General features: G+C 42.9%; 1 protein-coding gene across 1 annotated transcript in view; it reads left to right on the plus strand.

The window, feature by feature from the left end:
- The first annotated feature begins 1,282 nt into the window (after positions 1-1,282).
- Positions 1,283-12,495, plus strand: part of LOC147435276 (Galactose oxidase/kelch repeat superfamily protein) — a 53,407-nt gene continuing 42,194 nt past the window's right edge. The window contains exons 1-2 of the mRNA XM_086488353.1: positions 1,283-1,595; positions 1,909-2,982. Coding sequence (XP_086344479.1) covers positions 2,078-2,982 — 905 coding nt within the window. The 5' untranslated portion in view covers positions 1,283-1,595; positions 1,909-2,077. The remainder of the gene's footprint in view (positions 1,596-1,908; positions 2,983-12,495) is intronic.

Genomic DNA, 12,495 nt, shown 5'->3' on the forward strand with positions numbered 1-12,495 from the left:
TGAGTGAGGAATTAGAAACTACATTGCTACCACATACATCAGCCCAAAACTTGTTTGTGCATACATTTTTCATGTCGCATACATCCCGGCTCATAGTGTCAAATTTCTCCTCTTTCAATACATGGTCATGCTCTACTTTGCTCATCCGCTCCTTCAAAACATTCAAGTCTACAAGAGAGCGTTTACATTCCTTGACTTCCTCTTCAAGTTGCATCAAACGTGTTGTTTGCATCTCAAGTGTCCTCTTGAGATTCTCATTCTCAACCACAAGTACCCTTAGTGTGCCATTCTCCATTGCAAGTGCTCGTAAGTCTTCGCCTTGTTTGTTTACGGTCTCTTGCAATGATAACAAGTACGCCATGATCATGGTTTCCGATGTCGTTGGTTGGATGGTTGTGTTGCTATCTCCACACTTAAGAGATTTTGGATCATTTTCCACAATGGTTGTGGGACCTTGTTGAAGAAGAAGAACCCTTGCGAGTGCCGCAAGACATTGTATGTAAAATAGGAGATGATAATCAATTTTGTTGAACCTGTTCACTTCGGGAATGCTGCTACAGAAACGCCTTCCATAACTCTGAAAATTTCTGTCTTTACATCAATGCGTAGAGGACTTCGTGCTCTTCGATTGAAGCTATAGATCACCCAAATCGGAGTTCGGATGAAGAAGTTATGATCAAAAGAGTGGACTGCTGTCTACTAGGTCAAAAAACGACTGCACTGAGAGAGAGAGAGAGAGAGAGAGAGAGAGAGAGAGAGAGAGAGGGTGGCCAGCAATACTAGTAAATAATAGGGAAAATTACCAAAATATCCCTCTAATTTGTGGATATTCCCAAAATACCCTCAAATTTTAAAAATTCCCAAAATACCCCAGTATCTATTTTGGTTGAATTATTCAAGCTTATCATTCCTTTATTCTTTTCTGACAATCAAGATCAGGTTTTGATTGCTTAGCATGTAATTTGTCACAAATTACCTCGCAAAAAAGGGCAATTATATCTAAAAATAATGAAGCAATTCTTCTCCAAAGCCTACATAACCTACTCAAATTCTAGTTTTAGTATCTTGTATTGATAGACAATCAGTCTTCTTATAAAAGGTACAAATTTTTTAATCTTTTGAAAATTTCTAATCTCACAACCAGGGATATTTTGGGAAATTATGCAAAATTTCGGGTGTATTTTGGGGATTTTTGAAATTTGAGGGGTATTTTGGGAATTTTCACAAATTAGAGGGGTATTTTGGTAATTTTCTCTAAATAATAAAAGACGCAGCCTTTCCCCACCATTTTTGGATCAACAGCGCCACAGCGTCAGTTCTGATTTGCTTGATCGTGCCGAGATATTCTATTACATGATTCGTCAGTAGCTGCTTCCTTTGTGTTGGGAGGTCCCCGTCTATGCAATTGGAGCGGCATTGCTGGGTGCAATCTGAAGGGTTTCCACCCTTAGACCGTGATTTTCGCATCCGCGGGTGTTGTTTCTGGCATAGTGGAGGTTTTAAATTTTGTTTTGTCGGAGGAGCTCATACATCGTGTCTGCAAAACAACGTTGCTGGAGGTTTTCAATTGGTCAAGGAGCTCAGCGACCCATCAGGTTAACCTCACCCCTCCGTTTCTTTTTACACTGACATTTCGAGGTTAGATAAACGCTAGTTTCTCGTTGACTGGGTTTTTTGGACCCTGATCATAATGATGGGCTGCAAGTTCTGCAAGGAGTTTTTGCCATTAGGCACAACTTATCATGGCTGCAAGTGGGTGTGATCTAAGACTTCTTTTAGATATTCACACTGAACAAAATGAGGAAGAAAGCGCATGTAACAGATGAACTGTGTCGCTAAACTCTTTATCTTTTTATGGTGTCAAGTAGCTTTCTCACTTAAACTTCTGTTGGCTATGTTTTATTCCAGGGTTTTGTCAATATTCTGCACAAAGGTTGCCGATATCCCAACCTGGTCTGTAAAAGTTGCTAGCGAGTTTCAGGGTTTTGTCAATATTCTGCACAAAGGTTGCTGATATCCCAACCGGGTCTGTAAAAGTTGCTAGCGAGTTTCTTTTAGAAGTTATGGTCAACACTTGATGGCAATTTCAGGATCAAGAGAGGGAAAGTCCGTCTGCAGCATTTTTCCTGGCCTTCCTGATGATTTGGCTCGTCTTTGCCTTGCTTTTGTGCCTCTGTGTCACCATGGGAGATTAAGAGTTATATGTAAAGCTTGGCGTGCAGCATATTCATCTAGATTTCTTCTCAACATTCGCAGCCAGTGGAGAAAGACAGAAGAGTTCTTGTGTATATTCAGGGATGATCCATCTGTTACAGGTGGGGAGGTATTTGACCCAAGATGTGACGCATGGCGTTTGCTGCCCCTTATGCCTTGTGATCCCTCCACCCATAGTTTGAGCAATTTCCGCTGTGCGGCTGCTGGCACTGACATTTTTGTTATTGGGGGGTCCCTATTTGATAGTAGAAACTATCCTATTGATAAACCTCTTGCCTCCTCTGCAGTTTTCAAGTGTGATCCTTTTCGTGGTGTCTGGGAGAGGCTATCTAATATGAGAATTCCACGGGGTAGCTTTGCCTGTGGTGTGTCTAATGAATTTATAATTGTTGCTGGAGGAGGCTCACGGCACATAATTTTCCCATCTGAGGGTGACCGGGTCTCAACAGTGGAGAAATATGACATTAAGAATAATGAGTGGCATCTTGTTGAAGGTTTGAGGAGCATAAGAGCAGGGTGTGTGGGATTTCTGTATAGAGACGAGTTTTGGGTTATGGGTGGCTATGGGGGTTCTAGAACAATCGCTGGTGTCTTACCAGCAGATGAACATTACCGAGATGGGGAGATCCTAAACTTGAAGACTGGAACTTGGCGATATTTGCAGCCAATGTGGAAGGAAGGGGAAAGAAGACAGCTGGGCATGGTTGCAGTTATTGATACAGGTGAATCAACAGGAATCTTTATGCTGGAGGGCTATACTATTTTCAGGTACTATATAGATACTGCATTTTTTTTGCTGGCGTATGGCTCTATGGTGATAGTGGTTTAGGCCATTTACTGCTTATTGTTTTTTGAGAGTTGGAAGTTGTGTGTATGAAAACATCTATCGATGCATGCTCATTACTTTTCTCTCATAAGTAGAAGTAGTGACGAGCTGTGTTCCAAGGTTTGTGACTCCTAATGTTTGACATACACAACATACACGTTCTAAGCAACCAAATATCTGGATTTTCTGCATTTTTGTGTTCAAAGGAATATCTTATCAGCATGCATGCCCTGAGGCCATGATTTATGGGGACTGAAGCACAATCATGTTCGTGCAAGGTTTCATATGCATCTTGTATGCTATGTGTGCAGTTTATGGGACCTCGATCAAAAAATCTGAAAGATTATGTTAGTGGCATTTCTTGGTTTTTTTTTATGAGGGGCTGAGGGCATTACATGAGATTGGAAGAACAATCCAGAACACCGTATGCAGTACTTCTTTTGCTTTCTAGCAGCACAAACGTTTGTTCGTCGGCTGATGTGGTATCAGACAACAAAATAGCGCTTCCAGATTTCATAAGAATTTTTTTTCCCTTTTTTGAGAGAGAAAAACCCAAAGAAAGCTTTACAATTTGTGCAACAGTTTGACATCATCTATACCATGGGGACCTACTCTGTAGAATCAAATATCTCTCAGAGACAGTGCCATGCATTGGTGGATGTCTATAGCTACCAGGCCGCACACTCCAAGGACTTGGCAAGCTTTCAAGAAGATTTTTGTTACTTCTTTGCAAGAAGGAAACTCAGTTGCTTAATAAAAGAGACATTCCCGAACAATGCTTCATTTGATAAAATTCTAGTTAAACTAAACTAGTATTTGGGTCCAGATGCTTTTCATGTAAACTGCTTTTGGTGGGCCAGGAGCCTTCAAATAAGTGCTAAGGGTTCACTCTCAGGCATGCTTCCGCGTGGAGATGCAGAGCAGTGTTGCCGGCGTACTGAGTGGAAGCATGTAGAAGGCGAAGACGGCTCCAGCAGGCGAAAAACTATCTTCTGGAATCTGGACAGTGGGTCGTCACACAATAGTAATTACCACGGTAGTTACTACAGTAACTTCTAGAGGCTATAAATAGACCCATTACTTTGTAATCGAGCTGCTTGTCTTTTGACTTCTTACTTCTTAGTTCTCTTGGTTTTAGCTTCCTAAGCAGTTCTTGAGCTACAATCTCTTCGTTTGTAACTCCACTTTGTAATCATAACTACTGTAGTCAACTGAGCTTCAGTCTGATATATCTTGTACTTGTTATTCATGAACTATGAGTCTGAATCTGAAACTGTAAACACTTTTCTAGTCATCCAGTCTATTTCTCATTCCAGTATACTACTTCAGTTCAGTTAACTATTTAAGTTCAGTTTTCACCTTCTATTCCAGTTTCTCTGACTGAACTGACGACTTATGAGTAGTTGTAAGTTCTAACACTAGAATCAGCTATCTGAAGAGATTAGTTCCAATTCCATTTTGGCGATCACACGGTGGTTAGCACTGTTTGCTCGTTGACCACAAAACTCTTCTCTCGGTTAGAATTTCCAGCTGAAGTAATGGCATCCAAAACCAGTTGTGGTCGTAAACCATTCTACCGCGTTGATCCTATCCCTGAGGAATCAGAAAGAGATTTTGATCCTAAGAATGAACCGGTGATTGATACTGAGGCTCAGGAGGAGCATAGTCATGTTGATGAAGCCAAGGATTCTCAGCATTCCAGTCAGTCCAGAAGAACAAGGGCTCAGAGGGAAGAACGCAAGGCCAGGAGTTCTCGAACCACACAGAGGGATGAAGGAGCCAAAGACAATAAAGGTAGTCGCCACAGTTCCAGCAGAAAAGCCAGGGAGGAGACAGAAACTGAGACTGATGAAGAAATTGATCGGGATGCCGATACGGACCATTGCAAGAAATCTTCAAGAAAGAGTCAGGTTCCTAAGGTCAGAAGAGACAGAAACGATGCTGATCGACATGATTATACCTCTTTATAAAAAATTTCCTTTCCAGTGTTCAAAGGTGGGAAGAAAGATGATCCGGGTGTTCATATCCAAGCCTTTGAACAGTATGCTGAGTTGAAGATTATCGATGAAGATGACTGGGGAGAATACTTTCCTCAGACATTGAGGGATGGAGCAAGGAATTTTCTACCATTACCCAGCTTGCCAACTCAGATCATACAACAAACTGCTCAAAGCTTTCCGATTGGAGTATTCAGACAACAGAGGAGATGAGGATATCCTCTGTGAACTTGATAAGATAAAACAAGAAAAATTATCAGTCAGAAGTTATGTTGAGAAAATCAAGGAGCTCACCAGGCAGCTGCAGGAACCACCATGAGAGAAGAGGTTGAGAGCATGGTTTTTAAATGGTTTTCGCCGTAAAAAGCTTAGGGAACTGGAGGTGTCCACACCAACAAAGAAATTCAATGATTTGGTGCAGCGTGCTCTGAAGTTGGAACAGCAGGCAAAGAAGGAAAGGAGTCACAGGAAGGAGGTCCGGTAGTAGCAGTACTTCTACTGAGAATTCTGATTCCAGTAAGACCTCCAACAGCTCGGAAAGTAGCTCAGATGAAAAGAGCAAAGACAAGGCCAAGAAGGGGTCTTGATCCAGAAAGATTGATGAGACGACCCGACAGATTGGTGAAATCAGCCAGACCGGACAACCGGTACGAAGAATGGAAACCTGTGTTCAAAGTGTAAACCAAAGATCATGTTTCCAATAAGTGTCCATAGTGTACTTATTGCAAAGCCTATGGCCATTTATGGAACAACTGTGGCATTCGTATTCATCATTTCAAGAAGGGAAAAGATCTGTCTGCGGTGGCATTTACAAATGCTGAACCAGTTAGAATGGAGACTACCAGTGTACCCCAAGAAGAGAAATCAGGTAACAGTGGCACTGATGCTTGGTGTGGCAGATACCAAGGAGGTACTGGCCGGGGCTGGGGTCGTGGTACTTTCCGGAATAGAAGCCTGAATTGTTATATTTATGGCAAGTATGGGCATTTTGCGGCTCAGTGTCCAGAAACACCTACTACTGCGGCACTGAGGCGAAGGTCCCAGAGCCAGTTCCTGTAAGAGCAGTTACACGCAGCAAAGGGGTGGTCATTGAGGAAATTCCAGATGAGCCGGTAAAACCAGTCAGTCCTGAAGTTAGCAAATGGGCTCAACAGAGAGTTGTGGAAGGCGAAGGGTAAAGAAAAGGTGGTTAATGAATGGCAGGAGCAGAGAGAATTGGCGGCGAAAATCACAGAGGATTTAGCCAAGAAGCTGCCAGAGTAGCTAGAGAGTTCTGATGCTCGGGTCATTCAAAAGATACCAGCCCAGTCTTCTGAAAAAGCATAACCAGATCAGTCAGGATCCGGGATTCCTGAGACCATGTTGGTTGCAGTTCAGGGACTGATGGAAGAATTAAGGACTGATAGAAGAGCTGAAGGCACCGGAACAAAGGAATGGTACTGTGCGGAAGTTTCTGATTCTTCAAGTTCTGATAACGACTCTGATGGTAAGAGGGAGGAAATTCATGTCAAAATTTGTGACAGAATTCAAAAACTCACAGTTGAGCTAGATGACATTAGAAAAACTTTGCCTGAAGCAACGAAATTCATCAGACAGCGAAGGAAGGCTGAGGCGGAGGCAAGAGCAGTTGACTTGGCCGCTGTCAGAGATGATGAAGTGCCTGTGATCTAGGTAGATTACAAGGTTAGAAAACAGTGGGAGCCACTATTTGGTGTCATACTGGATGGAGGAGCAGAAGTAAATATTTTGGGGACAATAGCTTCAGCAAAGAATGGGTATCACAAACCTGAAACGAGCACCTTTCAACGTTCGAATGGTAGATCATCTTGTGGTGTAGGCAACAGCAATGATAGACAGCCTGCAGATAAGAGTAGGCAAAGAAAAGTTCAAAACTAGCTTCCTAGTACTGGACGTGCAAGGTGCATATGGAATGCTACTCGGGCGCCCGTGGTAGTGAGCAGCGCAGGCTGTTCACGACTATGCCAATCAGACTCTAACAATACAAGGTGCCAGTAGGAGAATTCAGATTCAGACAAACAACACTAGGAGCTGGCGAAAGGAGCTGCGACCATAAGAGCTTTGCCAGAAGTATAAGGTGAAGAAAATTGAGAGGATGCTAGCGGCAATGAATATTTTTCCACTAGCTGAAATAGACCTCAACGCAGTCTTACTGGACAAAGATCAGGTTGAAAAGCAAAAGAGGCAATTTCCAAATCAGTTCACTGAACTGAATTTTGGGGAATGACCAGTTCAACTAATTGGAAGACCAAAAGACCTAGTTGATTCCAGTATACTAGCGGCTTCTGAACAAGAATATTCTGTAGACGATACTGAAATTCAGAATAATGGTTCAGAGCTCAGAGGACCGTCTTGGAATTATGCTGAGGAGTCAACCAAACGAAAAGGTGGTGGGCCTAACTGGTTGCTTCCAGATGATCAGGAAATAGAGGAATGGAATCTGGGTTCAGAGGAAAATCTTAAAATGATCAAAGTCAACAAGCATCTGAATCCAGTAATGAAAGAAAAGGCCCGACACATGTTTCAGCACTACAAAGATGTGTTCGCATGGGAACATATTGATCTCAAGGGAGTAGATCCAGAGGTATGTCAACATCGAATACCATTGAAACCAGGTGCCAGACCAATACGGTTGCAAAGGTATAAAATGAATCCCAATTATGCCAAGAAGGTCAAGGAAGAGATTGATAACCTTCTGAAGGCTTGATTCATTACTGAAGTAGTCAGTAGTGATTGGTTATTTCCCATTGTGGTGGTATCTAAGAAGAATGGAAAGCTTGGAGTCTGTGTGGATTATTGGAAGTTGAATGCTCAGACCATCAAGGATCCATTTCCCTTACCCTTTACGGACATGCTGCTTGATGAAATTGCAGGTTATGAGATGTATAGCTTTATGGATGGTTATAGTGGCTATAACCAATTACAGATTGCTCTCGAGGACCGGAGTAAAACGACCTTCATTACTGAGTGGGGAACATTCATGTATCTGGTGATGCCTGTGAATTTCTCTACCGATTCTTTGCTATCTTCATGGATGATTTCACTGTATATTCAACAGAGGAGAAGCATTTACTTTTTCTGGAAATGGTTTTCCAGCGCTGTCAGGAAAAGCGGATCTGTTTGAATCCATTCAAATCTGTTTTCTTGGTCTGGAAAGGACAAGTGCTCGGACATGTAGTGTCCAGGAATGGTATAGAAATGGCCAATGACAAGATTCAGTGTGTCCAACAGGCCAAGGCTCCTCGCAATGCATCAGAGTTAAGTTCTTTCTTGGGATATATCACTTTTTATAGAAGATTTGTGCACAAGTTTACTTCCCAGGCATTACCTTTGTATGAACTCATGAAGAAGACCAGAAAGTTTAGTTGGACTGCTGAATGTGAGGAAAGTTTTCAGAGCTTAAAGAATGCTATTATCAGCAAGCCAGTACTTCGACAACCGAATTGGGATGTCATTTTTCACGTACAAGTAGATGCTTCAGGACTGGCGATGGGAGCAATATTGGCTCAGCCAGAATGCATGACTGATTATCCAATATATTTTGCTAGTCGAAGATTCAGTCAGGTTGAACAAGGGTATACCACTATTGAAAGAGAAGCCTTAGGAATGGTTTTCAGTGCTACCAAATTCAAACACTATTTGTTGGGCAAGCTATTTCATTTTTATGAGGATCATCAGGCATTATTATTTTTGATTAACAAAGTCATTATTCAAGGGAGACTGATAAGATGGATGATGTTCCTGATGGAATTTGAGTTTCACATTTTTCATAAGCCTGGTAAAACCCATTGTGGTGCTGATTTCTTGTCCAGAAGTACGGATGGCTACTCTGAAGCATCTTTGAGAGACGAGCTAGTGGATGCAGAACTATTTCAGATAATAGTTGAAGAAACAACTAATCCAGAGTTGTATGATGTATATCAGTTTCTTTCTAAGGAAGAATTTCCAGACAACTAGACGCAGAATCAGAAGAAGGCGCTGATTATTAAGAGTCTGAAGTTCACCATCATTGGCGGATCACTTTACAGACTAGGAATAGATGGAGTTCTTAGAATATGTATACCTATGGAAGGCAGAATGCAAGTAATTTCAGAGGCACATAATGGGGATTCTGGAGGACATTTCTCTACTGATATTACTTACAAGAAAATTTTGTAGGCAGGTTTGTGGTGGCAAACTTTAATAGCTGATGTTAGAAGCTTTTGTAAAACATGTGATATATGTCAGAAGATGGGAAGACCCACAGCAGCAGATATGACTCGTCTAACTGCAGTCCAGCCGTTGGGTGTATTTATGAAATGGGGTCTGGATTTTATGGGTCCATTTAAGAAAATTACTTCAAGGAAGAATAGGTATATATTGATGGCCACTTGTTATGTGACCAAATGGGTAGAAGCTAGGGCTCTTTCCGACAACACTGCGAAGTCCACAACTGTGTTTTTATTTGAAAATATTTTTTTGCCGATATGGATGTCCTGTGGATATTGTGTCTGACCAGGGAACACACTTTATAAATGACACTATGGACATTCTCATGGAAATGCTTTCAGTTAAGCATCGGAAATCAACACCATATTATCCTAGATGCAATGGGCAAGCCGAAAGAAGCAATAAGACTGTCAAAACTATCCTCACTAAGATTGTGCAGAAAGAGCCACGTCAGTGGGATTTGAAACTTCAAACTGCTCTCTGGTATATCGGACAGCCTATAAGGTCACCACTGACACCATTTAGAATGGTGTATGGCACTGAAGCTGTCGTACCCATGGAATTTGTAATACCCAGTCTCAGGATGGCGGTAGAGTATGGATTGGATTTTAATCACAATCTGAAGAAGAGACTGGAGGAGTTAACATAGTTGGATGAGTTAAGGCAAAGGGCTATGTTGGAATAGGAAATTGTTCAGCAAAGAAGGAAATACTGGCATGATAGACGAATCAAAGTCAGGGAGTTTCAGAAGGAGATGTGGTTCTGCTGTATCAATCAAAACTGGGTCCTAAGAAACCGAACTTAAAGATAGCTTAGGCCGGTCCATATGAAGTTGATTGGGTGTTTTCCAATGGCACAATAAGATTGAAAGATTTCTTTGGATTACTATCACAAACGGGAGTGCATAACAATATAAAATACATTTGGATAAATAGGATTTAATACTTCACGTGGTGCAAGTGAAGTGCGCACGTGACATTCCCCCCTGTTAAAAGTGAGGCACAACTGCCAAACTTGTTTCTGTATTCTCTTCTGTTGGTATCAAAGCTCTGTGTGCTTCGGTTTCACGAACTCAAGGGAAGAACCACCAAGAACCAAGAACCCCAAGAACATAAAGAAGAACCTCAAGAACCAAGAACCCCAAGGAACCCAAGAAGAACCATCGAGCCCAAGAACCCAAGGAACCTCTCCCAAATTTTTTCCTGAAGAATCTTTTGAGTCCTGACCATGGATTTACCAATTCCCATCTTCATTGCCATGTCTTTGAAAGAAGATCGACATCGGATACACGAGAACCCAGATCTTGAGTACCAAGATCTCCTAGGTTTGTATGCGGATATGGAAGGAGTTGGAGACAAGATCCCTAACCTCTTCTGCATTCGTATTCGCATGTAGCGTGCATCCATTTCCCTTGTCATAGAACCTTTGGAAAGAACTTCGGAACTACACCTCGGTCCCTCAACACCGGTAATGTTTTCACCACAGGCAGTGTTCGGGGAATAGCTCTCCCTACAGCAGGCAGAGTCAGCACTATCTGGTATAGAGCCCAGGCTGATATTCAGCAATCGTAGTAAGGCTAGACACCCTTACACGGTGTTTGCATCGCCAACAATACCCACAGCACCCAGAGCACCCGCAGTACCATCAGACCCTGGTTTCGGAGGAATCTGCATTGGTTTATGCATCCATGGCATCAGAAGCATTCATCAGTCAGCATCAGAAGTACAGAAAGAAGTTTAGCAGTTGTGCCTCACTTTTAACAGGGGGGGATGTCACGTGTACACTTCACTTGCACCACGTGGACACGCTTCTCCATAGTCTAGCATGAGTCTTAGCTTAGGACTGAGCCTGACACCTTTGTGAGTCTCTAGCAGGACGTGCATGTCCAAGCTAGTCACACTTGCATACCCTCTCTTGCACAAGAACAATCATTTTATCATGCATGCATTTTACCGCGCGAACCACCTCTTATAAGTCATTTTATTAAAAGTGACTTTTGGAATTCTTTTTGTAAGTTTGTTGGAAAAGTAGGTAGGGCAAATTGTTAAAGATCTATAAAAGAAACCCATTGGGCACTCAGTAGAAGCAGGGACACAAGGAGGCAGGCACCCAGTAGTCAAGCAGCACCTCAGCAAGAGCCCTAGCGTTTTCTCAAGAAGAAGAAGGCCCATATCAGCCCGGCGTTTTCAGTTTTTAGTAGACAGCCCAACGTTTTCAGTTTTCAGCTTTGACGCCGTCATCGTCGTCATCGATATCGTCATTGTCATCGCAATCCCTATCTTGACGACCACACTTTCGTCATCGTCATCGCAGATTCCTATCTTGACGACGACACCTCTGTCATCGTCATCGCAGTCCCGGACTTGACGACGACACCATCGTCGTCATTATCACAGTCACCATTGTCGTCGTCGACATAGACAAGTAATACCCGTCGTCGACATCATCGTCTTCGACATAGATCCCGTCTTCGACATAGACCCCGTCGTCGACATCATTGTCTTCGACACAGGACCGTCGTCGACTTCATCGTCATCGACAAGACCCTTAGTACCTCATCGTCGACTTCATCATCTTCGACATAGACCTCGTCATCGACCTCCCCGTCTTCGACATAGAACTCGTAGTAACCGTCTTCGACATCATCGTCTTCGACATAGAACCTCAGTATCCCTTCAGTACCTTAGTACCGAGTATCCAACATCAGTAGTGTGAGTACCCATTAGCATTAGCATCTCAGTATTTAGTCATTGTAGCAGCATTGTGCAAGAATAAAGAAAGTACTTGCTCTGGCAATAGATTATAGAGCAAAGGGGGCCCTTGAGGGTTGGGACCCGACATCCCCGTGTGCGCACGTGACAATACTGAAGCCAGAGGATATAGAGAGAAATAGATAGAGAGGGAGATAGAGAGTGAGAAGATCGACACAGTACTGGGGACCAGAAGATGGGCTGGTCCCCCCCCCCCCCCCCCCCCCCCCCCCCCCCCCCCCCCCCCCCCCTGTAATAGTATCTTTATTACTGAGGAGAAGTCTATACAAGCACTTAAACCGAACGTATTACCACGTTCGTTCTAGAATAAGACTTGATGGTTCCCGGAAGCCTCGACTTCCTATTTCTAGGGCAAAACCCTATTCCAAGGAACTTCCGTTCCTTATTCCAAATCCTCGAGAATCAAGGTTCTCGCCTCTGGATCTCACCTTCCAGACTCAGGGTATGGCATCTCTGCAAC

Source organism: Adiantum capillus-veneris, chromosome 18, assembly GCF_014529385.1.
Source record: "Adiantum capillus-veneris isolate H3 chromosome 18, ASM1452938v2, whole genome shotgun sequence".
In the NCBI taxonomy this organism is placed as follows: domain Eukaryota; kingdom Viridiplantae; phylum Streptophyta; class Polypodiopsida; order Polypodiales; family Pteridaceae; genus Adiantum; species Adiantum capillus-veneris.